The following is a 17739-nucleotide window of genomic DNA, read 5'->3' as shown; positions in this document are numbered from 1 at the left end:
GTGATACAATCCACTGACATCATTTCTGACTCTGTTCACATAATCAGATTGTTGAAACTTTCCAAGGACTAAATTTGAACACAGGGGCTTCCTTCCACAAATTCACAAACATTAATGATATCATGTAGACTGAGAATGAATTATTCTCCTAAGTATTTACCTACACGTGTTTATTGCATGGGCTGTGGACACCAGTTGCAGAGCCCCAGGGAAGAAAGTATTTAAGTTTCTTCCAGGGCTCAGGAGAAACCTAAAAATAAAATGAGTCTTGAATATGCAATAAACCTCACATTTGCACAAAGAAATAAAAGCTGGTAGAAATCTGATGTGCTGATATGCATGGCACTTCACAATCCGCACTGCCCAGGTTTAAGGCAGGAAAAAGATGTTCATTTTCATGGGAGTCTTCTTCCTACTTAATATTACACTTCTCATGGCCAATTTCATTGATCCCAGGTGCTTTTGGAGAATAAATTTGGATGAAATAACGGATGAATATTTGGGATTATCTTGTGCTTTCATCCTGGCAGCTGTTCAGACACCCATTGAAAAAGATTATTTCAACACGACTCTTAATTTTCTGTAAGTAAATTTGTATTTTAAATTGAAATGAGAACATAAATATTTCTTGAGTGCTCTGAGAATGAAGATTAGGCAAATTCCTGAGTCTTCTGTCCTGGTGCTAAGTCTGAACTCTGAGAAACAACCTTAATTCTTTTACAGATTTAATCCTATTTTCTCCATTTATTTAATCCAGTGGAGGTTTCGTTTTTCCTCCAGGTGGCTTCTAATTTAAAGGTTGGAAACTTTGGAATAAAGGAATATCTACATTGATCTTTTACATAAAGCCCGCGTTTTGACACTTTATATTGCACTCTAGACAGAGATGACTTATTGAAATTGATCCTGTAATATTGCATTATGTTTTATCCCAACTACATGTAAATAAATGGTCATGAATTCTGCTGACAGTCCTTCCATAAGTGTGTTGTTCCTAGAGCATATTCTGGTTCTAGTAATATTCATGGCACATATAGTTGTCAAAAACTTTACATACATACAAACTTATGTCTCAAATTCATTGCATGTGGTCACTTATTGACTTCTAAATCTTCATCAGGTTTGTAAAGAGAAGATACTTCCACTCAGAAATTCCTATCTCATATGAATGCCTGGATGGATATGTTTGTATGTATATGAGCAAAGTATATTTTGTTCATTAGGGGCCAAGACATTGAAGTGTTTTAAAAGATAAAATCCAAAAGCTCTGTGGCTTCATACTTCACACTATTTATGTACAATCACTGGCTTTTAAGTTTTATAAAGTTCAGCTCAGGACTCTCTCTTTAGAATAAACCATACTTGGAACATATGGAATCCAATGATATGATTACATTCTTTGAATAGGCAGGCTATCAATAACAGTAGTGACTGATTATTTCACTTATCACTGGCATGGGTGACAATTGTATTTTGGGATAGTTGGAACGTTTGAGGACAGTGATACAGGTGCTTTCTATTAGTTATTTTGTCATTATTTAAGAAAAATGTCTTCTCCATTCATGTATGAGTTGGTTATTCTCTGACCCTTTTAAAATATCTAAATCTTGTGGGACTTATTTCAATAATTTTAGTAAATATTAGTGCATATGATACCAACTTGGTATCAATACCAATTTTTGTGGATTGCTGATCATTGTTTTAAAACACAGCCCTTTAGACTACTAGGCTACATAGACATCTTAAGTAACTGATGGTTCCTAAATTTCAGTTATAGGTAGTAGTTTGAGCATTGCAAAAGGTCTACTCTCAAATTTATTTTGTATATTAGTAAAACTTTAATTGAGATTTGTGTGTGTGTATGTGTGTGTGTGTGTGTGTGTGTGTGTGTGTGTGGTAATAAAGAATATTAAAATGACCTTTTTTATAGGGTATAGAATGAAAACACAATAGTATAATTTTTAGTAAAAGATTGTGTTTACATCATTCTAATCATTAAATATGTAGGTGTACATATAGTGTTCATTGATAAAATTATATGAAATGACAAGGATAAAACAGGAGATATTATTCTTTTCATAAACATAAACAAAACCAATATGGTATTATTCTATTCTCATGGTCTAGTGATCCACTTTTTTTTTTTTACAAAAACAATGAATACATCATATAAATTTACACAAAAAATCTCTTCTATATTATAAGCATATAATACTGACATATACACATATCACGGATATTTCCGTATTTTCCTAGTTCTCAGTAGAATACCAGTACTCTTTTAGTGTAATTACAAAGGTTGTCAAAGATGTTTCCTAGAAATTAATTTATAATGAATAAATACCCAAAGTGAATATATCACATTTCTTTGTAAATAGGAAGTAGGAGAATGATACATTCATGATGAAACAAGCCCTTAATCTCTGAACTAAACACCTGCCACTGCTGCATATCTGTGCATTTGAATTGAGGATAGTCTACAAGAAAGTATCTTATAAAACATTTGGATGTACTGCAATCTTATAAACTAAATAGTTCTTGCCAAATACATACAAATTTAAATATTGACATGTATCAATTACGTAACTCATGTTTGATATTTGAATTTAATTAAAAATGAATCTTTAGAAAATATTTTATTTCAATAAAAGATTGAAAAAATAACAGCATGAGGATAGATATTAAGGGATGTGTCAAGAATTTTGGCCAATAATTGTAAGTGATTATAAGTACAGGAATCAAATGTTGCTGAAGAGAGAGACAATTATGTATTGATAAATCATGGTATCACTTCTTTCTTTCTTTCTTTCTTTCTTTTTGAGATCTGGTTTCTCTGTATAGCTCTGGCTGTCCTGGAAGTCATTTTGTAGACCAGGCTGGCCGCAAAGTCAGAAATCCACCTGTGTCTGCATCCCAAGTACTGGGATTAAAGGCTTGTGACACCACGCCTGGCTATGGTTTCATTTCCTTAACCAATTCAGTTAATTTCACAAGAAAATAACATGTACTCAGGCGCTCTAATAACAAATTTATTTATTGCTCAATAATTTCAAAATGAAGACATGATCAGAATTACTGTTTTGTCAATACCTGTGATTTTCTCTTTACCTTCTGATCAAGCACTCAAAAAAAGGAAATTATCTCTGTGGATGAGGTCAATACCATCTCTTATTTATGGGACCAACACCATCATGAACTTTTAAAGTACTTTCTATTTACCAGGTTCACCTGTCAATCCAACCTTATAACAAAAGCCTTTTGTTCCCGTCTTTGGATGTCAGATGCAGAAACTTCCAGTATAGCATAGTGCTTCTATTAATTACAAATGTTGATGTATAATCATCTGTCCATAATAAACACTGTACTCTTTTACAGAAAAACTACTAAAAACCACAAATATGCTTTGGCATTGGTGTTTGCAATGGATGAAATCAACAGATATCCTGATCTTTTACCAAATATGTCTTTGATTATCAGATACTCTTTGGGCCATTGTGATGGAAAAACTGTAACACCTACACCATATTTATTTCATAGAAAAAAGCAAAGCCCTATTCCTAATTATTTCTGTAATGAAGAGAGTATGTGTTCATTTCTGCTTTCAGGACCCAATTGGGATGAATCTTTAAGTTTCTGGAAGTACCTGGACAGCTTCTTATCTCCACGTGTGAGTTATCATTGGCCAGGAATTATTAACATCATGTCTCTTTTGTGGACCTTGATAGCTATTAAGAAAGTTAATGGATGTGGTTGGACTTATGCTTATGTCAATCTAGGTAGTTCCAGGATACTTACTATTCAGAAACATGATAGGCTTTCAACTAGTTACTACCACCAGAAGTTGACAGATACCTTCAAGGAGGAATAGAGAAGGCCATGTAGAATTAAGTCGGGCATGGTGGAAGAGAGAATCTTACAGCCTTGACTGACTGTCAGTTAGAGTGTTTTTTATTTATACCAAGCTCAGCAAGCAGAGATTTTTTTCATGCTGTTCCAAAACATAGAAAATATTATTTCTGTCCCCATATAGGTGTTATCTTTATCTTGGTTATAAGATTAAATTATCATTGGTAAACTATGAAATAATAGAATTATGTTGGTCTTATAGGTTTAGTCATCAGATGTAAACTGTGATAGAACAGAAATAAATTTTACCAACATTTTCTCTGTAACCTAACTTTTAACTATCTGGAGTTTTTCTTTTGTTTAGTTTAGTTTTTTTTTTTTTTTTTTTTTTTTTTTTTTTTTTTTTTTGGCAAAGGCATGAAATACCATTCATAATCTAGCAACTCATGACATTTCAGTGGTACTAGAAAGGATGAAAAGCTCCAATCCAGTCTGTGGAGTTAGTCATTTGACTACCTGTGAGTGGATGACCAACTATTAAAAGTCAGAATTTAAATTGACATTACATCCCTGGCAAAAATTTCACACCCATAGTGCTATACCTGTAATAATTCATTTTCTTTAATAATATGATGATATTATTAATGTAATTAATTTAAATTATTATATTATCATCAGTATATAATATATTATTATATACTCTGTAGAATTTATTTCTATGTTTTATCTTGTTTTTTTCTTTTGCTTCCACATTGTAAGATACAAGATTAGAACTTCACAAGTGACTTTACTAAGAAAGAGGAGTTGTGGGGTTCCAATTCCTCATTCCTCCATATTTTTCCACAGGAAGATTTTATAAAACATTATAATCACTTTTTAAGGGGGACAAAATACAATTCAATCTAACTTCATTTCTATATATTTTCCTCAAGATGTACAACTTATGAATCCCAATTATTTTGCACCAGAATTACCAGGGTATATAGTAAGAAGAGTTTTTCTAATCCAATTTGCTGCTAACACTTTTAGGCTGCAAAATCTAGTTTATATTTTTACAAATACTTTGATCTTATTGTCTGTTTCCTGAGGAGGCACAGAGGCAGACATTGCCAGAGTAATTCAGAACAAAACCTAAAAAGGAGATCTCTGGCAATTTTATGTGAGTCACAACCTCTAGTGTACAATATTATTGTCAAGTAGGGCAATATAAGAGTATCTCTTCCAAATGCTATATCAGTATCATGTACAGGACTCTCCTCTTTAATCTTGGACGTATTTATGGATTAAGGCATAAAAGCCTTTTTAAAAAATATTCATCAAATATCCCCAAATTATAAAAGTATAAAAATCACTTCAAACATTTGAAACACAGATATCAAGACTAAAACTGAAAGACAGAAAGGCAGTCATTATAACATCTGAATACATTTGTTACAACTTTGTCAAACAGCTATGCTTGCTGTTCCCATTAGAAGTGGATGTGCCAGGCTTCCACGTTTGCTAATTTGAATCAGAGATGAGGGAAAAAGTCACAGGTAATCAACTGTTTGCAGGTAAATATGATTACAAGTGTTTTCACATGCAGCACACCTCATGCTGCTCTCTGTGTTGTAGATCCTTCAGCTTTCCTATGGATCTTTCAGTTCCATCTTCAGTGATGATGAACAATATCCCTATCTCTATCAGATGGCCCCAAAAGACACATCTCTAGCATTGGCAATGGTCTCCTTCATACTTTATTTGAAATGGAATTGGATTGGCCTTGTCATCCCAGATGATGATCAAGGAAACCAATTTCTTTTAGAGTTGAAGAAACAGAGTGAAAACAAAGAAATTTGCTTTGCCTTTGTGAAAATGATCTCTGTTGATGAAGTTTCATTTCCACAAAAAACTGAAATAAACTACAAACAAATTGTGAAGTCACTAACAAATGTTATTATCATTTATGGAGAAACATATAATTTCATTGATTTGATCTTCAGAATGTGGGAACCTCCCATTTTACAGAGAATATGGATCACCACAAAACAATTGAATTTCCCTACCAGTAAGACAGACATAAGTCATGACACATTCTATGGATCACTTACTTTTCTACCCCACCATGGTGAGATTTCTGGCTTTAAAAATTTTGTACAGACATGGTTCCATCTCAGAAACACAGATTTATGTCTAGTAATGCCAGAGTGGAAATATATTAACTCTGAAGACTCAGCATCTAATTGTAAAATACTTAAGAACAGTTCATCTGATGCCTCATTTGATTGGCTAATGGAAGAGAAGCTTGACATGGCCTTTAGTGAGAATAGTCATAACATATATAATGCTGTGCATGCCATAGCCCATGCCCTCCATGAGATGAATCTGCAACAGGCTGATAATCAGGCAATAGATAATGGAAAAGGAGCCAGTTCTCACTGCTTGAAGGTAAAGTTTCTTCTATTTGCTGAGGTTTGGTGTCTTTAATTGCACAGTTGTTTAGAGTCTTTCAGATGCCCAGACTTAAAGAAATAAGAAATATTTTCCAAAATAGATAGGTTTCCAAACATTTTACCTTAACAAAAGCAAATCTATAGATTGTTATGAATGTGATTGGAAAAAGAATTCACAGATTAGCAATGAAAATGTGTGGTTTTATACAAAGCACCCAAATATCTATTAGCATGCCCCTTCCAATAGTAGATAAAAAGTCTTTCCTCATTAATTTTCTCCATGATTAGAAGATGAGTTTTTATTTATATTTGATAATTATATGGAAATCATTTGGAGGAATTATTTTCATTAGCGTAATCCAGTGATTCTGCCAAAAGTGTAGGATCTGGAGAACATAATGGGTTTTCTGATAGTAACTAAACTAGAAATAATGTTGGTATTCATTTCTGTGTGTAGAAATGTGTTTATATGTGTGAATGTATGCTTCTCACTGAGTATATGTATATTTTCTTCTCTTTCTGTTTATCTACATTTATATTTGTGTTACTTTCAACATATATGTTTATCTCTCTGTATGAAAGTGGAAGTGAGCAACATTTTTTTCCTATGGAGGAATTTCTTTCTATAAGTGTTTGTTTATATATGTGTGTATGTTTCTTTGGGGTTTTGTCAGAGTAGGTTTCATTGTGTACGATGTATGTATTTTTAAGTGTTTATAAGTACTTATGCAGATTTTTACCTGCTTTACTAAGTATGTGTCTGCCTATTTCTTTGTACTTGGCAAGGTCTTTAGCTTCCTTTTTGTCTTTAAGTGTGAGTATAAAAATCTCTGTGTGTCAATATTGTTCATGGCTAGTCCTTTAATATTTATACATCTCCCTGTGTTTTGCTCTCTCTTTCTCTCTCTCTCTCTCTCTCTCTCTCTGTCTCTCTATCTATCTCTCTCTGTGTGTGTGTGTGTCTGTGTGTGTGTGTGCATGTGTGTGTGTGTGTGTGTCTGTATGTCTGTCTGTGTGGTTGTATGTGTACCAGTGTATTATTTTGTGTGATATCATATCTGTGTTTTTATTTTAGTGGATATGATTGTCATTTATGTGCCTGACTATTTACATATGTGTGTCAACATGTACGTATATGTGTTTGTATATCAATGTATAGCAACACTATATGTGTGACTTGGAAAAGATGTGAGCCTCTCTCCGTGTATGTGTATATATTTGTGTGTTTGGTGTGTGTGTGTTTGTGTGTGTGTGAGTTGCATACCTGTGTTTGGTTCTGCATTTTTCTCTGTTTGTGTTTGGTATTCTTCTTGTAATATTGTGATAATTTTTTTTGTGCAGTTGCATTTGTTATGATTCATCTCTCTCTTTCTTTCTTTAAATACATTTTCCTTTGCTATGAAATCAGAATGAATTTTATGACTTGAAGGAATGATATATACATAATAGTGCAATGCTTTTATTTTAGGTAAACTCCTTTCTAAGAAGGACCTACTTCACTAATCCTCTTGGGGACAAAGTGTTTATGAAGCAAAGAGTAATAATGCAGGATGAATATGACATTGTTCACTTTGCGAATCTCTCACAACACCTTGGGATTAAGATGAAGTTAGGAAAGTTCAGCCCATATTTACCACATGGTCGACACTCTCACTTATACGTAGACATGATTGAGTTGGCCACAGGAAGAAGAAAGGTAAGAGTGTGCTAGCTTACTGGTTTATAATACAGAGCAGTAACATTGTCAAATGAACACATGGCAACATATTGAAATGAACAATTTAGTCACATAAGGAACCAATTTCTAGTCTCCTGCATATTTCTTTTTTTCATTTTTCACATTTTTACCAATTATTTGAAGATTTCAAACATACATAAAATATACTTTTTTTTCATATCAGAACCATTTTTTTGAAATTTAATAAATTAAAAACCTGTTTTTCACCACTGTTTGATATTCTTTCCTTTAAATTAAACAAAATTTTCTTCACATAATTGTGCTAATGAAACAGTAATCTCCTCCCTTACCTTAATCTTCTGGAACAGGTATTGATATGGAAGAGGCTAATGTTACAGTTATGAAACACCAATAGTCATAATTGATGACCCTTGTCATTATATCCAAAAATGTTTACCATATAATAAAAGGACATTCACTAATGAACACAATTACAGAAAATCATATTCATAGAAACATGACTTTTTAGTAAATTTGAAGAATCCATTCACTCTTTTCCATAAGATGACCAGAAGATCAAAGGAACCTATAGACAGCAATAGAACACAGAAAAAATAAAGGCTATTGACACACCTCAAGTACAGCAATAACAGCAACCAGACAAAAGCAACATATAATTTTCAGTGATAATTGAACTTTTTTGTTAACATTCTCTAAATGAAATCTACGACAACAAAACTGGTTTATTTTTTAAGACATTCCTAAGATGCCTGCAGAGGTAGGAAGACACATTCATATACAAAAGGAGAACTTTCCTTTATTAAAAAATGGAAAAAAACAGAATAATGTTTAATGAGAGGGAAAAAAGGTCATTCAAGAACAATACATTTGATGAATATGTGTGGAATAATTCTTGACAAAAACACCTACCAAAAGAACACAACACATAACAGAAAGATCATTCTCTGAGAACAGGGAGAATTTGTTTTTAATTTTGATTGTTTTATTTATTGAAAATAACTTGTTATTCTCACATAATATATCCTAATTACAGTTTCCAGTTCTTCTACTGGGATGTGAACAATTGTCAGTTCTCCTGGCAAATATATCATAGTTAATATTCATATTTTCTTCCTTTTTCATCAAATCCACTTTATGTCACTCATTAGAAAATGACAGGATTCTATGGGAGAATAGTAAAATAAAACAAGATTAAACAAAACTAAGCCATCATAATATAACAAAATTTTCATAACACATTATGAAAAATAGACATATGAAAATGAGCTAGGTGAAAAGACCATGAAATCCTACTTCATACCTCAAATGAATAGTAGTGAGTTAAGCATGAGTTAGTGATAGACAATTGAATGACAGTTGTTCCCAGCTTAGTACTAAGAATACTTTATTTTTGAAAATATAATTCAAACTGTCAATTCGATAATCAGAACATCTGGAACTACTGATACAGATTATGTATTCCACATTTGCATGTGAATAAACATAAGAAGAAGCTCCTATAAACTATTAATATCAAACTACAAGAGGAATTCCTTGGACAAAGTGATGTTATATGTCAGTGGGAATTCTACACAAACATACTGAAATAGACTGTCCTTTTCAAAGCCAGCCAAAACACAAAACTCTGGTAGTCAAATACTGTTGGTATCTTCTTTTATCACTGATTAACCATAACATAATTACCAAATACAAGGGACAGTAGGAAAATTTTTGTGACTCACAAATGCCCTGTTCCCCTACCAGGAAATTAATCTTATATGAACTAAATGTACTCAGGACTTGGGAGCAAAAGTGTGAAAATATAATCACATTGATATTTGAGCCCAAATGAGACCAACTCATTGCTTCCACTTGACTAATTCATCTATTGTAGATAGGATTTCTTGAGGTTTGTGGGATGAGACCAATTCTCAGTTTTGCTTGCAAACTAATCGGAGTTAATACACCTCCACAACTGCTGATAATCCTGGCTTGTTCATTCTTTTTTCTACTTTGGATTTTTGTCAATTCTTTATCATTCACTCTGAAAATTGCTATTTTTGGAGCTGTGCTACTTATAAAATATTTAGGAAGCACTACATGACAATAAATGAGTGTTAAATACCCCTCATATGTATCTAGGTGGCACAGTGCATGAAAATATAATTATCTTTTATCACAGTATAATTCAATATTTTATACAAAGAAACCTGCTTCTATGAGGGTGTTCTCCCACCCAACTACCCACTCCTTCCTCAGCACCTAAGCATTCCTCTATACTGGTGCATCAAGACTTCACAGAACCAAAGGTCTCCCCTCCCATTGTTGCCAGATAGGAAACTTTAACTCCTTCAGTCTTTCCCCAAACACCTCCATTGGGGTCCCTGTGCTCAGTTCATTGGTTGAATGTGAGCATCCATATCTGTATTGGTCAGGATCTGGCAGAGCCTCTCAGGAGATAGCTGTATCAGGCTACTGTTTGTAAACACTTCTTGCCATCCACAATAGTGCCTGGGTGTAGTGACTGCATTTGGGATGGATCTCCAGGTGGGGCAGACTCTGTGTGTCCTTTCCTTCTGTCTCTGCTCTACTCTTTGCCCCATTATTTCCATTAGACAGGAACAATTCTGGGTTAAAATTTTGTAGATGTGTGGGTGACCCTATTCCTCAACTGGGGGGGGGGGCGGCATGCCTAACCTCTGGATATGGTATCAACAGTTTCTTCCTCCCGATTCTAGGATATTTCAGCTAATGTCACCCTGTGGGTTCCTGGGATGCTCTTGATTTCCTGGCATATGGGACTTTCTGGTTGCTACCCAAAGAACACATCCCTGACTGCTATACACCTCTGTTCAATTTCCTGACCTGTGTACACATCTTCCATTTTCTACCATACCTGATTCTTCTCCTATTTTTCCCCTCCCCCTGTTTTCTTCCTCTAAGGGAGAATTTATTTCAGGGATGCAAGCATACTTCAATATATGCAGTTTCATTAAATGCAATGCACGACCAAATAGAGAATTACATTATTTTCCAAAAACCTTCAGAAATGGCTCTTAGCCAACACCAACATCAATTCAAAGATAAAGAAACAAAAATAGTGATAGAACAGAAGGAACCTATATTGATATTAGAACATTTTCTTTCACAAAACTATTTACATAATACATGCAGAGGAAATTTTATCTATGAAAGTCATAAAAAATGTCAAGTTGTTCTTGTGATTCATGTTTCATCCAAGCACTTTAGAGACAAAAATCTGAAAATCTCTGTCTGTTTCTTCCCAGTATACCCTATATTGTGAGTCCAAAACAGCCACGTGTAATATGGAGACACTACGTTAAAATAAATTATAAAGTACAAAAGTATGCAGACATTCCATACTCTAACTCAAAATAGTCTTTCAAATATAACAAAGGGGTTAATATACAGTTAAAGAAAATGATGGGTGCCAAGTGTGGTGGCACAGGCTTATAATCACAAGACTTGGGAGGCAGAGGCAGACAGATTTCTGAGTTCGAGGCCAGCCTCGTCAAAATAGTGAGTTCCAGGACAGCTAGGGCTATACAGAGAAACCATGTCTTGAAAAACCAAAAAAAAAAAAAGAAAGAAAGAAAGAAAGAAGGAAGGAAAGGAAGGAAGAAAGGAAGGAAGGAAGAAAGGAAGGAAGGAAGGAAGGAAGGAAGGAAGGAAGGAAGGAAGGAAGGAAGGAAGGAAAGAAGGAAGAAAATGATGGGTGGGGGAAATATACTCCGATCTTCGATGGGAGAGTGTAAGAGCCTTTTCAACAATATCAAAAATATAGAAAAAATTCTTCAAATCTTCAATTAACTTTAAAAATCTAATATTTATCCAGCTTTTTCCAATATTTGAAGCCACTGTAGAGCATTTTGACGTCATGGAATTCTACATATTCAAGGTCCCTATGTATTAATTTATCATCTCTAGCCATATTAAACCAGTGTCTGCATACTCCACTATTTTTATAAACATTTTCTCATGCTTTGCAGCAGTAATTTATTTGAGGTCATATTTGTTATCTATGACTGAAGGACATATTTTTCCTATTTCAAATTTCTTCAAATACTAACTTGCTTCACTGTTGCTTTAACTAAACTTTGATAATAATGAAAGTGAGGAGGAAGGTGTGATTTGACATATGGCTTATAGTTATAGAAAGACAAGTGTGGATATCAGGAAACTGGAACTAAAGAATAGATTTTTTTCTTTGTGATAAGGCAAGGCAAAATCTTTTAATATCTGTTTCCCAAAACATTTTTCTGATTCTCCCATTAATGGAAAAAACTGCCAACATTACTTTAGTCTGTTTTTTTTTTCCAAGAGATATAAAAGAACACTACTTACTGGTTCAACTGTCCACAATAAGATGGGCATTCTTATATCAATTACCAAAGATGAAAATGCTTCAAATACATGAGGGCAGGCTAGTGTTGGCTGAGAGAATATTTCAATTAAGTTTCCTCTGTCGATAGCACTTAGTACCAACTTGAAAATAATTAACTAAAAAACACCAGGTTGCAACTTCTGTAGTTTTCACATACAGCTCAATATCAGCACTTTTTCCTAAATTTATAGACACTCAGATACTATGCAACATTTCTTCAATGCATTTTCAATATTCATTTTTGTTCATTAAATAATGGACATTGTAAAATGTCAATCAGGAGCCTGGCGGTGGTGGCACACACTTTTAATCCCAGCACTTTGAGGTAGAGGCAGGTGGATTTCTGAGTTTGAGGCCAGCCTGGTCTACAAAGTGAGTTCGAGGACAGCCAGAGTTACACTGCCTCAAAACACACACACACACACACACACACACACACACACACACACAAACCAAACAAACAAACAAATATATGTCAATCAGATTGTGTGAACAAAATGAGATTATTGAAATCTTAAAGTGCTAATCTAAAACATAAAAGAACCTTCTAAAACTCATTATCAATATGTTTCTAATTTTTCTCAGATGCCATCCTCTGTGTGCAGTGCAGATTGTAGTCCTGGATTCAGAAGATTATGGAAGGAGGGAATGGCAGCCTGCTGTTTTGTTTGCAGCCCCTGCCCTGAAAATGAAATTTCTAATGAGACAAGTGAGTGTTTGCTGCTCTGATAAATCCCGAAGATATGTATTTCTCTTCCATCACCCTGGAATAATGAAGTCAGCTAAAAGGCAACTGCAGATATAAAGTATATTACTTATCAAATGTACTACTTGTAGATACAAAAATCCTTAACAAAATCTTGCAAAAGCAAACAAACATGCCTGGTGCCTTGACCCACATATTGACTCATTGAAAATTCATGGTAGATTATATTTCACAAAGAAAATACTTTAGAAAATATAACTGTAATTTCCAGCAATTCTGCACAAGATTTTCCAAACAGATAATCTATTATAAAACTACCTGTACATTTGGATTTTAATCACGAATTTTGTTAGTATTGATTGAGTCATATTTCATGAATCTATCCATCTGAAATATGATTATGCACACCATGTACATATAAGAGCCCATGGAGAACTGAATATTATATTTAATCTACTGGATTAGATCATGAGACTACTAGGTGCAAAATCCATGTTCTCTATAAGATTAATATAGAAGACAAAAGTATTTGCAAATTTATGAAAAAATGTTAACTATGCGATATTAAGAGGGCCATGTTCAAAACCAGATGTAGTTAGAATCCAGGATGTAGGGGATAAGAGTTGACCTGCCTTCACGTTGAACCCCCATCTCCCACACAAACTTATAGGAACTAAAACGGGGCCTAGGAAAAGAGGGGGGAGTGAGGACTCATGTCCCGCTAGAGTTCCACTTATGCCCTGGACAGGCAGACATGGGAGGGCTGCCAGACACTTTCCATTCAGCCTGGGGTGGGCATCCAAGGCTCTGACTCATTTAACAGGGGATGGACAATGGGCAGCCCAACCTGGGGGAACTGGGGCAACACCCTGTAGCCCCCCTGTTATGGGAGAGAGGGAAGAGGGAAGAAAGGTTCCCACACTGCCAAGAGTGAGCACAGCCTTGATGATCAGAGACTATCTATGCTTTTAGAGCTTTATTATAGAAAGGCCAGGATAAGGAAACAATGTAGGAGAGAGAAAGGGGGGTTAGAAAAAGAGAGAGAGTAAGAGGGAGAGAGTGAGAGGAGAGTAAGAGCAAGAGAACAAAGGGGAAAGAGAGAGAGAGACAGAGAGAGACAGAGAGACAAAGAGAGAGAGAGAGAGAGAGAGAGAGAGAGAGAGAGAGAGAGAGAGAGAGAGAGAGAGAGAGAGGGCAAGGAGTGGCCAATCAGCCCCTTTTGAAATATGCTATCTTTTCTGTTGCTAGGTAACTGGGGAGGACTTTACCTGAAGGTCAAAAGCTTGGGATATTGACTACATGGCTTCCAGCCTTGTTTCTCTTTTGGGGGCTGTAGTGGAAGGTTACTTAGGCAGGAGCCAGAGTTCCAGGACCATGAAAAACACCTTCCCTCCTACGTATGTAAATTATGACCACCAAGACCCAGGGTTCAGAATCTGAGCTGGACTGGAGACCAGCCTGTCTGTGCATAGACCAATGCCCCACACCACCTGACCTGGGGCCTTCAGTCTTTGAGGGTTATATGTATCTTCTCTGAATGAACACAGACACAGAAGCCCTTTACTGTATTGAGGGACCCATATCAGCTGGTGTGTGGTGTCTGTTTGGTGGTACATTGTTTGAGAGATTTCTGGGGTCAAGATTAATTGAGACTGCTGTTACACCTCAACTACTTTCAGCCTTCCCTAATTCAGGAATTAGTTGCTTCAATCCATTCGTTGGATGCAAATAACTGTATTTAGGAGGGCAGTCATGATAGATCCTTTTTGTGAGTGCTCCAGAGCCACAGTAAAATGTGAGGCCATAAGACCTCCTCTTGGCCTAGATCCCACTTTGGGCCTGTCATTGGAACTTCTTTTCCTCAGGCTCCTCTCCATTTCATCCTTGCATAAAGACAGGAACATTTATGGGTTGAAGATGTGACTATGGGATAGGAACCCCATCACTTACTTGATATCTTGTCTTCCCGCTGGAGGTGGGCTCTGTACTTTCCCTCTATCTACTGTAGTACATTTCATCTAGGGTCTCTAACCTCCCAAGTCTCTGGTGCATTTTGGTGGGTCCACCCGCCCTCTTATTACCTGAGGTTGCCTCTTTATAGTCTTTTTTGTGCTCCTCAGTGCTTGGTACCCCTCTCACCCCACACACTCCACAAACCCCTTTCTAATAACATCATAAATAATACTATCAAGTTAAGTAGATAAAGAAAAAATTGCTTAGTTTTATTTGCTTTAAATCTTTATGAACATTATGAATTGAAAGCAATGCTCAGAAGCATTATCCTTCATATTACATTCTCAGCATCAAAGGCATCATTGCAAAGCTTCTTTCATTACCCTTACTTGAAATACATTGACAATAAAATTTCTTAAGCAGACCTAACTAAGATTTCTTTTGGAAATCAGATATGGATCAATGCGTGAATTGTCCAGAATACCAATATGCCAACACAGAACAGAACAAATGTATTCAGAAAGGTGTCACCTTCCTAAGCTATGAAGACCCCTTGGGGATGGCACTTGCCTTAATGGCCTTCTGCTTCTCTGCATTCACAGCTGTGGTACTTTGTGTCTTTGTGAAGCACCATGACACTCCTATTGTGAAGGCCAATAACAGAAGCCTCAGCTATCTATTACTCATGTCACTCATGTTCTGTTTTCTGTGCTCCTTTTTCTTCATTGGCCTTCCAAACAAAGTCATCTGTGTCTTACAGCAAATCACATTTGGAATTGTATTCACTGTGGCTGTTTCCACAGTTCTGGCCAAAACAGTCACTGTGGTTCTAGCTTTCAAAGTCACAGTCCCAGGAAGAAGATTGAGATACTTCCTTGTATCAGGGACACTAAACTACATTATTCCTATATGTTCCCTACTCCAATGTGTTCTGTGTGCAATCTGGCTAGCAGTCTCTCCTCCCTTTGTTGATATTGATGAACACTCTCAGCATGGCCACATCATCATTGTGTGCAACAAGGGCTCAGTTACTGCATTCTACTGTGTCCTTGGATACTTGGCCTGCCTGGCACTGGGAAGCTTCACTTTGGCTTTCTTGGCCAAGAATCTGCCTGATGCATTCAATGAAGCCAAGTTCTTGACCTTCAGCATGCTAGTGTTCTGCAGTGTCTGGGTCACCTTCCTCCCTGTGTACCATAGCACAAAGGGCAAACACATGGTTGCTGTGGAGATCTTCTCTATCTTGGCATCCAGTGCAGGGATGCTTGGATGTATTTTTGTACCCAAGATTTATATCATTTTAATGAGACCAGAGAGAAATTCTACCCAAAAGATCAGAGAAAAATCATATTTTTGAACAAATATTTAGGAATTCTGTCAAATGTAAAGTTGGTACATAACCACCAAATATTGGGTTATAGTGCATGTGTCTAGTTTTAGAATCACTCTCACTGGTTGCTCTAGTGATAAAAGGAAGTATCATATCTACTGAACTTCCGTACAGTGTCCATAAAATCTTGCACTCATTCACTTTCTTCATTTTCTCTCAGAGAACTAAACTCTCTAATTATTACAATTTTATTCTTCGTTTTGATTTCATGGAGATTGCCCTCTGGTAACTTCCAAAAAACGTTGATAAGGCAGTTTAATCCACCACTTTGTGTAGAAAAAATGAGATCTAGGACAGACAGGGTTACACATAGAAACCATCTACCAAATCAAATAATCAATGAGAAACACAGACTAACTAAATAATCAGCAAAGTTGAAATCAGAACTTATTTTCTGATTTCCAGTAAGAGCACACACAGAAGAAAATACTGACTTTTTTTTTCTTCTGTTCTTCAAGCTACTGGCCAATAATCTAAGGAGGAAATGTTCCTTTTCTGCTGTCAAATACAAATATATTATATCCAACAATGATCAGAAGCCCAGGGATTCTGTGGCTGAATTGGGAATATTTGGAAGAAGCTGAGGAGGAGGGTGACCAGCATTCTCAACAAACCTGGACAAGCAAGATCTCTCAGACACTGAGCCTCTAACCAGAGATCATACACAAGCTGATGTGAAGCCCCCAACAAATATGCACCATAAGACTGCCTGGTCTAGCATCAGTGGGAGACACACCTAACCCCAGAGAGACTTAAGTCCCCAGGGATTGGGAAGTGCTGGGCATTGGGGATGTAGGGATATCATCTTGGAGATGGCAGAGGAGTTGTTAGATGAGGAAGAGTCAGTGGGGCAAACCAGGAGGGGGATAACTACTAGATTGTAACAAAAATATTGAGTAATAATAAATTAAAAAATGAAATTAAATAAGCTTGTAGCTATGTCAACGTGCTATTGATATTGTAGTTATGGAAGGGATAGGTAAAACTACTGACATTTGCATGAACCTAATTTCTTTCAGAGATTTCCCTTTGTGTGCAGTTCTGATTGAGGTCCTGGACTCAGAAAATTCTGGAAAACAGAATGAGAGGCAGATGCTTTAATTACACTGCTTTCTAGGAAACGACTTTTCAAAAAGACAATTGAGTGTTTGCGGCTACACTAAATATTTCACATTTATCAATTCTCATTATATAATGGCAAACCAAATGGGTCTAAAATACATTAACAAAATCAATCACTTCCCTAAGTCAGTATTCATAGAAATATGATCATTAGCAATCTCCCTTTAAGGAACACAATCTCTATTAACATCCACATTTGACTCATTG

At 35.7% G+C, this 17739-nt stretch overlaps 1 protein-coding gene across 2 annotated transcripts; it reads left to right on the top strand.

Annotated features, from left to right (window-relative positions):
• Positions 1-269: 269 nt before the first annotated feature.
• Vmn2r42 (vomeronasal 2, receptor 42) lies at positions 270-17325 on the top strand. Of its 2 annotated transcripts, none has more exons than NM_009493.2 (6): positions 270-582; positions 3376-3667; positions 5461-6273; positions 7747-7974; positions 12947-13070; positions 15473-17325. In NM_009493.2, exons 1-6 carry the CDS (start codon positions 386-388, stop codon positions 16375-16377), a joined length of 2559 nt encoding a protein of 852 aa, NP_033519.1. In that variant the 5' UTR covers positions 270-385; the 3' UTR covers positions 16378-17325. The 2 variants fall into 2 exon arrangements, with proteins under 2 accessions (NP_033519.1, XP_017177618.1); XM_017322129.1 differs by having other exon boundaries at positions 386-582; positions 15623-16377.
• Positions 17326-17739: the final 414 nt, after the last annotated feature.

Source organism: Mus musculus, chromosome 7 (assembly GCF_000001635.26).
Source record: "Mus musculus strain C57BL/6J chromosome 7, GRCm38.p6 C57BL/6J".
Classification (NCBI taxonomy): Eukaryota; Metazoa; Chordata; class Mammalia; order Rodentia; family Muridae; genus Mus; species Mus musculus.
Note: the sequence above shows the minus strand (reverse complement) of the source record. Positions and strands in the feature narration are given on the sequence as shown.

Bases quoted from the DNA above. Each gene is read 5' to 3' on its own strand.
- Vmn2r42 (NM_009493.2), top strand. From the start codon at position 386: ATGTTCATTTTCATGGGAGTCTTCTTCCTACTTAATATTACACTTCTC. The intron at 583-3,375 runs GTAAGTAAATTT...ACTCTTTTACAG, and splicing joins AACACGACTCTTAATTTTCT to AAAAACTACTAAAAACCACA. The intron at 13,071-15,472 runs GTGAGTGTTTGC...TTTGGAAATCAG, and splicing joins TGAAATTTCTAATGAGACAA to ATATGGATCAATGCGTGAAT.